Source organism: Saimiri boliviensis, chromosome 11 (assembly GCF_048565385.1).
Source record: "Saimiri boliviensis isolate mSaiBol1 chromosome 11, mSaiBol1.pri, whole genome shotgun sequence".
Taxonomy (NCBI): domain Eukaryota; kingdom Metazoa; phylum Chordata; class Mammalia; order Primates; family Cebidae; genus Saimiri; species Saimiri boliviensis.
In genome coordinates this window covers 60490509-60504339 of record NC_133459.1, presented here as the reverse complement: position 1 = coordinate 60504339, position 13831 = coordinate 60490509, and the positions used below count along the sequence as shown (strand labels likewise).

The window sequence follows — 13831 nt, the reverse complement described above, 5'->3', positions numbered from 1 at the left end:
CCTCCATCCTTGCAAAAGCCAGTTCCTTATGGTAACTCTTTCCAGATACATACACATATGTATCTAGTTTCTCTGGTGAATCTTTTTTTTATCTTTTATCATTATTTATTTATTTATTTTTTAAGAGATGGGGTTTCTCCATGTTGGCCAGGCCACTCTCGAACTCCTAACCTCAGGTGATCCACCCGCCTCGGTCTCCCAAAGTGCTGGGATTGCAGGCATGAGCCACCGCGCCTGGCCTCTCTGGAGAATCTTAATACAATGCTAGACAGGAAATTTCTGCTTTCAGTCTTTAAAAACAGGTGAATCCTATTCCTCATGGCACGGGGGCCACTGGAGTATGTTTCTTTTCTTCTTTTTTTTATTGCATTTTAGGTTTTGGGGTACATGTGAAGAACATGCAAGATTGTTGCATAGGTACACACATGGCAGTGTGATTTGCTGCCTTCCTCCCCTTCACCTATATCTGGCGTTTCTCCCCATGCTATCTCTCCCTAACTCGCCACCCCCTGCTGTCCCTCCCCTGTTTCCCCCGGACAGACCCCAGTGTGTGATGCTCCCCTCCCTGTGTCCATGTGTTCTCATTGTTCAATGCCCGCCTATGAGTGAGAACATGTGGTGTTTGATTTTCTGTTCTTGTCAGTTTGCTGAGAATGATGGTTTCCAGGTTCATCCATGTCCCTACAAAGGACACAAACTCATCATTTTTTGTGGCTGCATAGTATTCCATGGTGTATATGTGCCACATTTTCCCTGTCCAGTCTATTATCGATGGGCATTTGGGTGGTTCCAGGTCTTTGCTATTGTAAACAGTGCTGCAATGAACATTCGTGTGCATGTGTCCTTATATTAGAACGATTTACAGTCCTTCATGTATATACCCAGTAATGGGATTGCTGGGTCAAATGGAATTTCTATTTCTGGGTCCTTGAGGAATCGCCACACTGTCTTCCACAATGGTTGAACTAATTTACACTCCCACCAACAGTGTAGAAGTGTTCCTATTTCTCCACATCCTCTCCAGCCTCTGTTGTCTCCAGATTTTTTAATGATCGCCATTCTAACTGGCGTGAGATGGTATCTCAATGTGGTTTTGATTTGCATTTCTCTAATGACCAGTGATGATGAGCATTTTTTCATATGTTTGTTGGCCTCACGTATGTCTCCTTTTGTTAAGTGTCTGTTCATATCTTTGACCCACTTTTGAATGGGCTTGTTTGCTTTTTCCTTGTAAATCTGTTTTAGTTCTTTGTAGATTCTGGATATCAGCCCTTTGTCAGATGGGTAGATTGCAAATATTTTTTCCCATTCTGTTGGTTGCCAATTCACTGTAATGACTGTTTCTTTTGCTGTGCAGAAGCTGTGGAGTTTGATTAGGTCCCATTTGTCTATTTTGGCTTTTGTTGCCAATGCTTTTGGTGTTTTGGTCATGAAGTCCTTGCCTACGCCTATGTCCTGAATGGTTTTGCCTAGGTTTTCTTCTAGGACTTTTATGGTGTTAGGTCTTATATTTAAGTCGTTAATCCATCTGGAGTTAATTTTAGCGTAAGGTGTCAGGAAGGGGTCCAGTTTCTGTTTTCTGCACATGGCTAGCCAGTTTTCCCAACACCATTTATTAAACAGGGACTCCTTTCCCCATTGCTTGTTTTTGTGAGGTTTGTCAAAGATCAGATGGTTGTAGATGTGTGGTGTTGCCTCCAAGGCCTTTGTTCTGTTCCATTGGTCTATATCTCTTTAAGAGACAGGGTCTCACTATGTTGCCCAGGCTGGAGTGCAGTGGCTAGTGACAGATGCGATCCCACTACTGATCAGCATGGGAATTTTGACCTGCTCCGTTTCCGACCTGGGCCCGTTCACCCCTTCTTAGGCAACCTGGTGGTTCCCCGCTCCCGGGAGGTCACCATATCCATGCCGAACTTAGGGCGGACACCCGATCAGCATACCGCACTACAGCCCAGAACCTCTGGACTCAAAAGATCCTCCAGCCTCAGCCTCCCGAATAGCTGGGACTACAGACACGTGCCACTGTGCCCAGCTAATTTTTCAATTAATTATTTTTGAGACAGGGGCCTCACTCTGTCACCCAGGCTGGAGTGCAGTGGCACGATCATGGCTCACTGCGGCCTCAATCTCCCTGGGTTGAGGTGATTCTACCACCTTAGCCTCTGGAGTAGCTGGGACTACAGGTGTATGCCACACGCCCGGCTAATTTTTGTATTTTTTGTAGAGACGGGGGTCTCACCGTATTGCCCAAGCTGGCCTCAAACTCCTGAACTTAAGCAGTCTGCCCACCTCAGCCTCCCAAAGTGTTGGGATTACAGGTGTGAGCTACAGAGCCCAGCCTAATTTACTTTAAATTTTTAGAGGCCAGGTCTCACTATGTTGTGCTAGTTGGTCTTGAACTCCTGGGTTCAAGTGATCCCCCACTTTAGCCTTCCTGCAGTGTTTTCAAATAGCTATCCTGAAGTTCCTAGGAGAGTAACACATGGCTCTGCGGTTGAGAGGAGTTGAATGGCGGGTGCCCTTTAAGACATTACCATTTTCGGGCTGGGCACAGTGACTCATGCTTGTAATCCCAGCACTCTGGGAGGCAGAGGTGGGTGGATCGCCTGAGGTCAGGAGTTTGAGGCCAGTCTGGACAACATGGTGAAACCCTGACTCTTAAAAAAAAAAAAAAAAAAAAAAATATATATATATATATATATATATATATATACATATACACACACACATATGTACATATATATATATATATATATATGACATTACCATTTCTTCTGTTCTCCTGGGAGAGTAATGCTGGGGGCATGCCCAGTAAAGCCATTAGGCAGGAGGAGCCATTGACACCGCATCTGTCATCAACCATGTCTATCTAGAGCAAAAGAATGCTTAAACCATGTGGGAGACATCCAGAGTGGCCAGCCTTGGAAATTCTTCCCAGGATGTGGGGATGTAGTGTGAGTGGGTAGCCTAGGTCTTATTTGTCAACGTCCAAAAGATGTGTCCTCTTTTTGTTTTCTTCTACTTTTTATTTTAATCTTTTTTAAATCTGATGCTTGTGGAACCAAATTTTGTGCTTGTGTTTAGGGAGAACTCAAATAAATGTAAAGATTCAGGCTGTGCACACAGATGTTTATAGTGGCTTTATTCCTAATTGCCAAAACTTGGAAGCAACCAAAATGTTCTTTAGTAGGTAAATGGATAAACTGTGGTACATCCAGACAGTGGAATATAACTCAGTGCTAAATAGAAATGAACTATCTGGCCAGGCATGGTGGTTCATACCTGTAATCCCAGCACTTTGTGAGGTCGAGGTGGGCAAGTCACAAGCTCAGGGGTTCCAGACCAGCCTGACCAATGTGGTGAAATCCCATCTCTACTAAAAATAATAATAATAAAAATTAGCAGGGCATGATGATGCATGCCTGTAATCCCAGCTATTTAGGAGGCTGAGGCAGGAGAATCACTTGAACCTGGGAGTCAGAGGTTGCAGTGAGCTGAGACAGTACCACAGCACTCCAGCCTGGGTGACAGAGTGAGATTCTGTCTAAAAAAAAAAAAAAAAAAAAGAAAAGAAAAGAAAAAGAAAAATGAGCTATCAAGCCATGAAAAGACATGGAAGAGGGGCCAGCATGGTAGCTCATGCCTGTAATCTAAGCACTTTAGGAGGCCGAGGCAGGCGGGTCACCTGAGGCCAGGAGTTCGTGACCAGCCTGGCCAACATGGCGAAACCCTATCTCTACTAGAAATACAAAAATTAGCTGAATATGGTGGCACATGCTTGTAATCCCAGCTACTCAGGAGGCTGAGGTAGGAGAATGGCCATAACCCAGAAGGCGGAGGTTGCAGTGAGCTGAGATCGCGCCACTGCACTCCAGCCTGGGTGACAGAGCAAGACTCCATCTCAAAAAAAAAAAAAAAAAAAAAAAAGAAGTGTGGTTTCCATGGTTGGGAAGGGGGTTGGAGAAGAACACGGAGCACACAATTGACTTTTAGGGCAGTGGAAGTATTCTATATGATACCTTTATGATAGGCACATGGCATACATTTGTCTGAACCCACAGAACGTATACCAGCAAGATTCAACTGTCAGGTACACTATGGAGTTTGGGTGATAATGATGTGTCAATATAGGTTCATTGGTTGTGGCCACTCTGGTGGAGGGTGCTGATAATGGGAGGGGCTGTGTGAGGGCACAGGTATGTGGGAAGGCTCTGCACTTTCCTCTCAATTTTGCTTGTTAACTTAAAACTGCCTTTGAAAATTTTTTTCTGAGACAGGGTCTGTCTTTATGACCCAGGCTGCAGCACAGTGGTGCAAACGCAGCTCACTGTAGCTTCAGTCTCCAGGCTCAAGTGATCTCTCACCTCAGCCTCCCGCATAGCTAGGACTATAGGCACATGCCATCAAAACTTAGCCACATGCCTGGCTAATTTTTGTGCTTAATATAGAGATGGGGTTTCACCATGTTAGCCAAGCTGGTCTCGAACTCCTGGGCTCAAGTGATCCTCCCACCTCGGCCTCCCAAAGTGTTGGGATTGCAGGTGTGAGCCACCGTGCCTGGCCAAAACTGACCTTAAAAGTAGTAAAGGCTCATGCCTGTAATCCCAGCAGTTTGGGAGGCCAAGGTAGGCGAATCACGAGGTCAGGCATTCAAGCCTGGACAACATGGTGAAACCAAATTAGCCAGTTGTGGTTGCACATTCCTGTAATCCCAGGTACTCAGGAGGCTGAGGCAGGAGAATCACATGAATCTGGGAGGCAGAGGTTTCAGTGAGCTGAGAGTGTGCCACTGCACTCTAGCCTGGGCAACAAGAGTGAAACTCCTTCTCAAAAAAAAAGGCCAGGTGTAGTGGCTCACGCCTGTAATCCAAGCACTTTGGAGGCCAAGGCGGGCAGATTACCTGAGTTCAGGAGTTCAAGACCAGCCTAACCAACATGGTGAAACCCTGTCTTTATATTAAAAAAAAAAAAAAGAAAAAGAAAAAGAAAAGAAAAAAAGGTCTCGGCTGGGTGCAGTGGCTCAAGCCTGTAATCGCAGCACTTCGGGAGGCCGAGGCAAGTGGATCATTTAAGGTCAGGAGTTGGAGACCAGCCTGGCCAAGATGGTGAAACCTCATCTCTACTAAATATACAAAAAATCAGTTGGGCATGGTGTCAGGCGCCTGTAATCCCAGCTACTTGGGAGACTGAAGCAGGAGAATTATTTGAACCCGGGAGGCAGAGGTTGCAGTGAGCCAATATTGCGCCATTGCACTCCAGCTTGGGCAACAAAAGTGAAACTCTGTCTCAAAAAAAAAAAAAAAAAAAGAAAGAAAAAGAAAAAAAGTATTAACATAGCGAGAGTCTCATCTCTACAAAAAGCTAAAAAATTAGCCAGATGTGGTGTCGCACACCTGCAGTCCCAGCTGGGTGGGGAGCTGAGATGGGAGGATCACTGGAGTTGGAAGCTGCAATGAGCTGTGGTCAGTCACTGTACTCCAGCCTGGGTAATAGAGCGAGACCCTGACTCAAACAAGAGAAAAAAGGTCTCAAAAATATTCTGAACTAATCTAGTGGGTACTCTACAATAGTTCGCTAAGTTGGTGAATTCGCAGTAAGGTTTAGGGAAACCTCTTAGGCCTGCAAACTAATGGGGAACTGGGCTAGTCACTTCCTTTCTCTGGTATGCTTCTCCCACTTGTAAGATGGGAGGAGTGGGGTAGCAGGAAGGACAGACTCGCAGTTTTTTTTTTTTTTTTTTTTTGAGTCAGAGTCTTGCTCTGTTGCCCAGGCTGGAGTGCAATGGCACGATCTCGTTTCACTGCAACCTCTGCCTCCCAGGTTCAAGCAATTCTCCTGCCTCCACCTCCCAAGTAGCTGAGATTACAGGCCCACGTCACCACACGCCACTAATTTTTTGTATTTTTAGTAGAGATGAGGTTTCACCATATTGACCAGGCTGGTCTCGAACTCTTAACCTCAGGTGATCTGCCCGCCTCAGCCTCTCAAAATGCTGGGCTTACAGGTGTGAGCCACAGCACCTGGCTGACTCCCAGTTCTGATGTTGCCTCCATTTCTAAAAAACTGATTCTAGAAGGAGGATCAAATAAATGTTTGTTGCTGTATGATTTTGCCCAGCATAGGTCCTGATACCTAACAGCTATCTCAGGGACCCAAGAGCAAAGCAACTTCCTTGCTTACCCCTTCACGTGACTGGAATCGGATATGCTGCTCAGGCGAGGCAGGGGCAAGAGTCTTTTCATACTGTCACACACATACAAATGACTTTTCCAAATGTCAGTTGCTCTTGGGATTGTGCAGAGAGTGAAATGTTCTTTTTTTGTCTTTACTTACATATATAGCATCTGAAGACTGAAAGTCAAGCTGTCAAAAACTTAACATTTGCACTAGGCTGGCATACAACTGAGACTATAACCTAAATTTAAATTTTTGTGTTTAAAAAGGTCTCACTGTTCTGGTTGACTTTAATAGAAAAAACATAAATAAGATATAAAATTAAGAAGAAAATTGGGTGCAAATAATTTTAGTTGTGCCAGACAAGGTGGCGTGCACTTGCAGTCTCAACTACACAGGATATTAAAGTGGAAGGAAGGACTGCTTGAGCCCAGGAGTTCGAGGCCAGCCTAGGCAACATAGCAAGATCCTTGTCTCAAAAAAAAAAAAAAATAAATAAAATAAATAAAGAGGCCAGGTGCGGTGGCTCATGCCTGTAATCCCAGCACTTTGGGAGGCTGAGGCAGGCAGATCACGAGATCAGAAGATTGAGACCATCCTGGCCAATATGGTGAAACCATGTCTCTACTAAAAATACAAAAAATTAGCTGGGCATGGTGGTTCGTGCCTGTATTCCTATCTACTTGGAAGGCTGAGACAAGAGAATTGGTTGAACCAGGGAGTTGGAGGTTGCAGTGAGTCAAGAATGTGCCACTGCACTCCAGCCTGGCGATACAGCGAGACTCTGTCTAAAAGAATTAAGACTTAGGTATGGTTCATGAAACAACTGTTTCAGATGCTTACTTTGAAACTTGAAAACCAATGCTGTAAGGAAAGAAATCTTGATCTCCCAGGATAAGAAGGCTGTAGTTCTGATCCTGATCATGAATATTCCTGAAGAGGGAGTATCTTCCCTAGGTCACCTGGGCAGGTGTGGCTGTGAATGGGGTAGGGGAGGGATGTCAACGACTGAGTCAAATCTGCTCTCAATTCTAGAAGTTAGGAGACACTGGGGAGCTTACTGGTAGAGTGCTTCCTTACGTGTAAAATGCTTACAGAAAATCGAATAATCATATCATGAGACATTTATTCCTATTAGCATCGAAGATACAGGACTTTTGCTTCTGCGTGAAGGATAAGGTGCTCTGGGAATTGCTCTCCCACTGTAGTGAACAACTAGAAAAATGGGCATAATATGTCAAACATTTTCACACATTGGACAACAGGCAGCACGGGATTTTGATCCCTGCAAGAAGGAAAACAAGGTAAATTCTACAGCTGTCCCAGTTTTATCCCTGAGGCAGTATCCATGCCACACTCCGGAAGGGGAAACTCACACAGAGTTCCTAAGTAGAGAAGAAAGAGATCCACGCTCAGGGAGGCCAACCAAGCTGGCTAGAACGTGTCGAGTCTGGACAGGAGGGAGCTGCAGAGTGAGAGAGCTATGGAGATCGCCTCTTTGTCAAATACTCATCTGCACACGCATGACGGGGCCAGGAAAGAAACATTAGCGTTTGGCTGGGCATGGTGGCATGGAGCCCCGCTGCGGCAGCACCGCTGCTCTGCAGGATCCGTGGGGTTCCTCTTCTCCACTGTGTCCATCGGATGTTTGCCTTCCAGACTGAGGGGCTGCTCAACGTGACCCAAATTCTCAAAGAAAAGTTCCCTTGAGCTACAGCTATCAAAGTCACTGACATTTCAGGAGGTTGTACGCAACCTATGAATTTAAAATGGAATCAGAAGAATTTAAGAAGAGAACTGTCCAGCAGCACCAGATGGTTATCAGGCACTAAAAGAAGAAATCAAAGGGATGGCATGGACTGAGGATATTTACCTGTGTCCCCAAATGTTGACTGTGCCCTGGCAGCACAGATGCTGCTGTGTTTTACCTTGGATGAACTTAACTGACACCATTCTTCCCCAGGCATTCGCCAAAAAATCTGTATATTTTGTTCTTACACATTTCCATATTTATAGATGTGTAACCTATTTAAATATTTGTTTGTTTTTGAGACAGAGTCTTGCTCTGTTGCCCAGGCTGGAGTGCAGTGGCACAATCTCAGCTCACTGCAACCTCAACCTCCCGGGTTCAAGCCATTCTATTGCCTCAGCCTCCTGAGTAGCTGGGATTACAGGCATGCACCATCGTGCCTGGCTAATTTTTGTATTTTTAGTAGAGATGGAGTTTCACCATGTTGGCCAGGCTGGTCTTGATCTCCTGACCTCAGGTGATCCACCTGACTTGTCCTCCCAAAGTGCTGGGATGACAGGTGTGAGTCACCATGCCTGGCCTATAACGCACCTATTCTAACACCCAGCAACATAGTTGGCAATGAATACATGAGACAGCTATTAATGGTTTCCAGATTCTTTTTTTTTTTTGAGACAGAGTCTCATTTTGTCATCCAGGTTGGAGTGCAATGGCACGACCTCAGCTCACTACAACCTCTGCCTCTTGGGTTCAAGTGATTTTTTTGCCTCAGCCTCCCAGTAACTGGAATTACAGGTGCCCACCATCATGCCTGACTAATTTTTGTACTTTTAGTAAAGATGGGGTTTTGCCATGTTGGCTAGGCTAGTCTTGAACTCCTGACCTCTGGTCATCCACCTGTGTCAGCCTCCCAAAGTGTTGAGATTATAGGTGTGAACCACCAAGCCTGGCCATGAATTCCAGATTTTAATAGAACACCAAAAAAACCTTATGAAATGTTGGACTTTTTTTTTTTTTTTTTTCTATTAGGAACCAAAAGGCTGAGAAAAGCACGATTAGATGCAGAAAGTATACTTTCTCATATATAATAAGAATCCATTTGCTCTGTAGGCAACTACATTTATTTAGAATCTTTGGAAATATACATACAAACATTCAGCAGTTTTATTCTTCCTGGCTTACTTCTCTTTCCTGCTAATTCCAATTAGTGATATCATTACTGTACTTAAATGGCCCAAATGATGAGTCCAAACATAAGAGCACTACTTCTTTCACAGATTTCTATCTTCATAGCCCCTCAGCTTGTCAGTAAGTTCTGAGGCAAAAATATCTTTCTGGAAAGGCAATTATTTAGTCATGCAAGCAGAGACAGAACCAATTATGACAAGCACTAGTTCTATCAATTTAGTGCAGTAAGAAGTATAAAGCATCATAATTCCTTCATCAATATACTTTTACCATGACCCAAAAAGATAACATATAAAGAAACACAACAATGTATTATCTCAACATGTGTATTTAATGGCCATTCCGTCAAAATAAAGCAGAATCCTATTTAAAAACTATTGTATGTATATATTTTTTTAAGGTACATTTTCAAGTTTTATTTGGGTTTCATTTCTTCTTGGCTTGCCTGAGGTGTTCTTCCAGGTACAATTAACACAAGGAATGTTCTGAGGTGGGAAGTTTTCATGCATTGAAAAATGAGATCCTAACAACATTGCACATCTTGGATACATTAGAAATTTTAAAAGCCATGTATAATTTCAGAAAACTTAATACTGTCATGAAAGACATTTTCAACACAAAATTTAGGCACTCTATACTTTGGAATAGCCATAAAATATTCCAACAAGAGTTAATGCACTTTGTGATTACATCTACTCAAAGATAATTCTCAATTAAAATCTATACTTATTAAAGAACATTTTAAATTAGAGCCCATTAAATTTTGATAATTACTGTGACATATTTGCAGCATTGTGTTGTAGTTAAATAATGCTGAACTACTTCTATTACTGACTCTAGTACTCATCCTTCATGGTTTTTCTTTCCCCCGAGACGGAGTCTTGCTCTGTCACCCAGGCCAGGTGCAGTGACGCGATCTCAGCTCCTGGGTTCAAGTAATTCTGGCGCAACCTCCTGAGTAGCTGGGATTACAGGTGCTTGTCACCATGCCCAGCTAATTTTTGTAGTTTTAGTAGAGACAGGGTTTTGCCATGTTGGTCAGGCTGGTCACGAACTCCTGACCTCAGGTGACCTGCCTGCCTCAGTCTCCCAAAGTGCTGGGATTACAGGCATGAGCCACTGTGCCTGGCTCAGACATGGTACTTTTAAAAACAGAGGACTCCATAGCATCCACCAATAGCCATCTCTCCATTTTTCCTGCTAATATATGAATAAGATTGCCAATAATCAAGTTAAAGGTATTCTTGTATTTTCTGCTGTAGCTGCTTTCTTTGCATGCAAAACTTCAGCAGATGGGAGTCTCCCTGGAGATGAGGAAACATCAGCCATGCATTTTCATCACAGATTCATTTGCTCAATTCATTTGCTCACTTTACAGCTAAGTATGTTGCTCCATTTAGGTTCCTGCAGTCTGTGCTGCTGGACTGCCTGCTATGGAGGCAAAGAGAAAGATAATCAAACATGTCACCCTACTTTGCTCAAGGCCAAGGCCACCAGGCCTTGTCTGACTTGAGACAAAACTTGCTCTTCTCTGCAGTGTGGCTCTGGAGCTTCTACCTCCTTTTCTTAAGACCAAGGGGTGGGAATGATGCCTGCCTACTGAGACGCCATTAATTCCAGATGATCTTCCTGGACTTGAATTTAATTTAGCATTGTTAGAATTCAGAACACGGATGCTAGCTGTTGAGAATAAGGTTCATTTGCTCAGTGGTATGCATTTGTATAGCACAGGAAACAATTAGTCTTTCAGAATTTTTTGAAGATTCTAGTCTGTAAATTGACTCATCAAAATCACCAACGATTAACATATATAAGATCTATGCAGAGAAATGAATTTGAGACTTATTTGACTATAAGTCATACAGAAGAGAGCACAGTAATTTCCCATAGGAGAATTTAGTATTTCATGTTGGGGATCACTGGTAATTTTTTTTTTTTTTTTTTTTTTTGAGACGGAGTCTCACTCTGTTGCCAGGCTGGAGTGCAGTGGCGTGATCTTGGCTCTCTGCAACCTCCGACTCCCAGGTTCAAGTGATTCCCTTGCCTCAGCCTCCCAAGGAGCTGGGACTACAGGTGCACGCCACCATGCCTGGCTAATTTTTTGTATTTTAGTAAAGACAGGGTTTTACCACTTTGGCCAGGATGGCCTTGATCTCCTGACCTTGTGATCTGCCCACCTTGGCCTCCTAAAGTGCAGTGTGACGCACTGCGCCCAATGCTCTCGCTGGTAAATTAATTACCCTGCTAATGTTTTCTTGCTTACTTGAAGAGACAATTATCATAAACAAATAATGAATGAGATGACAAGTTGCTTAACATTTGTTTCTGTTCATTGGATGAGATCTGAGGTTAAGTCTTGGTATGAGTAGGGGATAGGGAAAGAAGGGTATAAGGAAAGAGAAGTTAACTCTAGTTTGGGCAAATACAATCATAACCAGTTGGTTAAAATCAGAACCCTGAAATTAAATGCAAAACAAATAAGATTCATTTAAGTTTTATAAATCAACCTCACCAACAGGTGACAAAAACTGGGAAACATGAGGAGATGACTGTTGACTTGGGAAATTCACATGAAACCTCAGCCATTTCTCCGAGCAGAGAGGACAAGAAATAGGAATGAAGGTGCATTGTAGTTGAGAGTGCTTTCCCTACCCACTCAGAACTTCATCTGCCTGTGGATATTCTAAAGAACATCTATCTTGTGATCAGGCCGAGGCTCACGACAGCACAGTTAAGGTTACAGTCCCTCTCTGGTGTTTTAGAATGGCGACGGCTTGCTCATGAGTGACACCTTCCAGGGTCTCGCCATTAACAGCTAAAATCTGATCCCCTCGTTTTAATCGGCCGTCATCTGCAGCTGCTCCCTACAAACAAGAAACATTGCAGTTTAATCCAGGGTAAAGCAGTTTATATTAAATTAATATTAAAACCTCTAACTTCTGGCTGGTGTGCATATTTAAAAAGTAACTTTAAATGCTATCAATTAAAGTTTTTTTCCAGGTAATGTTTTAAATTAGGAAAAATGTAAGATATGCTGTTTGAATAACAATGGTTGAATAGTAACTATAATTATGAATCACCTAAATAACATACTAGTAGAAATGTACTGATACATTTCTTTTAATACAAGCAGAACCTTATTTCAGTATTTTGTATGAAATGGATATGGATGTCATGTCATATTCATGGAAATGTAATACACAAAAAAAGGCAGATAGAATTGAATCTGGTATTAGTCTTACGGCAAATACCACCATTATACAGAGTTCCCATTGCGTTATTAAGCTATCAGCACTGTGATCTGTCAAAAATTAGTGTAGTCTTTAAATGTGTGAATTGTATGGTAAATGAATTATATCTCAATAAAGCTGTTATCTATACATAAATATATATAAGTGTAGCATCTCCAAAATTTTGTAATATCATATTCAAAACCTTCCACTTTATGTTTATCATCTAAATAGGTTTCTAAATGACTACTTTTATCACATCCCCAGTCATGTATGGCTCCTCAAAACAACACAAAGCCAGTGAAACTTCAGGGTTTTTTCACTCTAAAGCTGAGTATCTAAAAATGCCACGATATTACTAGAAGCATTTTGGACTGTTAAGGGAAGAAAAGACCTAAAAAATGATTTGCAGGGAAGTTTCACCATCTGTTGGGGGTAACTGTTTAAGTCCCTTGAAAAGTCAATGCCAGAAGAATCCTCTAAATGAGGTCAAACTTTGGGGGGAACTGAAGCCCACAGACACTTGGCCTTGACCAACTAAATCAGAAGTCAAGCCAGGAGGCACTAACGCTCCCGAGACCCGCGTCCTGAGGTGCTGGGGAACCAGACAGACTTTATAAACCATGAGAACGGTGGAATTTCTAAATGAATGTGCAATAAAGAATATTCAAAACCTACTGGGTGTGGTGCCTCATGCCCGTAATCCCAGCACTTTGGGAGTCTCAGGTGAGAGCATTGCTTGAGCTCAGGAGTTTGAGATCAGCCTGGGCAACATGGCGAAACTCTGTTTCTATGAAAAATTAGCCGGGTATGGTGGCTTACACCTGTGGTCCTAGCTACTCAGGAGGCTGAGGCAAGAGGATCACTTGAACCTCCAGAGGTTGGAGTGACCTGAGATAGTGTCACCGCACTCCAGCCTGGGTGACAAAGTGAGCCCTGTCTCAAAAAAAAAAAAAAAAGCATTTAATATCAGGTCTATACTGTGGGCAAAATATTAAAATTAAGTGTTAATAACTTGCAACTGGCTGGGCATGGGGGCTCATGCCTGTAATCCCAGCGCTTTGGGAGGCTGAGGCAGGAGGATCACCTGAGGTCAGGAGTTTGAGACCAGCCTGGCCAACATAGTGAAATTCCATCTCTACTAAAAATACAAAATTAGCCAGGTGTGATGGTTTATGCTTGTAGTCTTGGCTACTTGGGAGGCTGAGGCCTGAGAATCACTTGAACCCGGGAGGTGGAGGTTGCAATGAGCCAACATCCTGGCATTGCAATCCAGCCTGGGCAACAAGACCGAAACTTAGCTGGGGGCATTGGTTTATGCCTGTAATCCCAGCAATTTGGGAGGCTGAGGTGGGTGAATCACCTGAGGTGGGGTGTTCCAGACCAGCCTGACCAACATGGAGAAACCCTTTCTTTATTAAAAATACAAAATTAACCGGGCATGGTGGCACATGCCACTACTGCTCGGGAGGCTGAGGCAGGAGAA

At 43.3% G+C, this 13831-nt stretch overlaps 1 protein-coding gene and 1 pseudogene across 6 annotated transcripts in view; one reads left to right on the top strand and one right to left on the bottom strand.

Moving 5' to 3' along the window:
• Positions 1 to 7637: 7637 nt before the first annotated feature.
• LOC141580263 (bolA-like protein 3 pseudogene) lies at positions 7638 to 8069 on the top strand (annotated as a pseudogene).
• A 3524-nt stretch (positions 8070 to 11593) lies between these two features.
• Positions 11594 to 13831, bottom strand: part of PATJ (PATJ crumbs cell polarity complex component) — a 430121-nt gene continuing 427883 nt past the window's right edge. For 4 of the 6 annotated variants that reach the window (XM_074380917.1, XM_074380918.1, XM_074380919.1 and 1 more), the window contains one exon: positions 11594 to 11979. In XM_074380917.1, the coding sequence (XP_074237018.1) occupies positions 11833 to 11979 (147 nt within the window). In that variant the 3' untranslated portion in view covers positions 11594 to 11832. The remainder of the gene's footprint in view (positions 11980 to 13831) is intronic. The other 2 variants (XM_074380921.1, XM_074380922.1) reach the window with 1 other exon arrangement.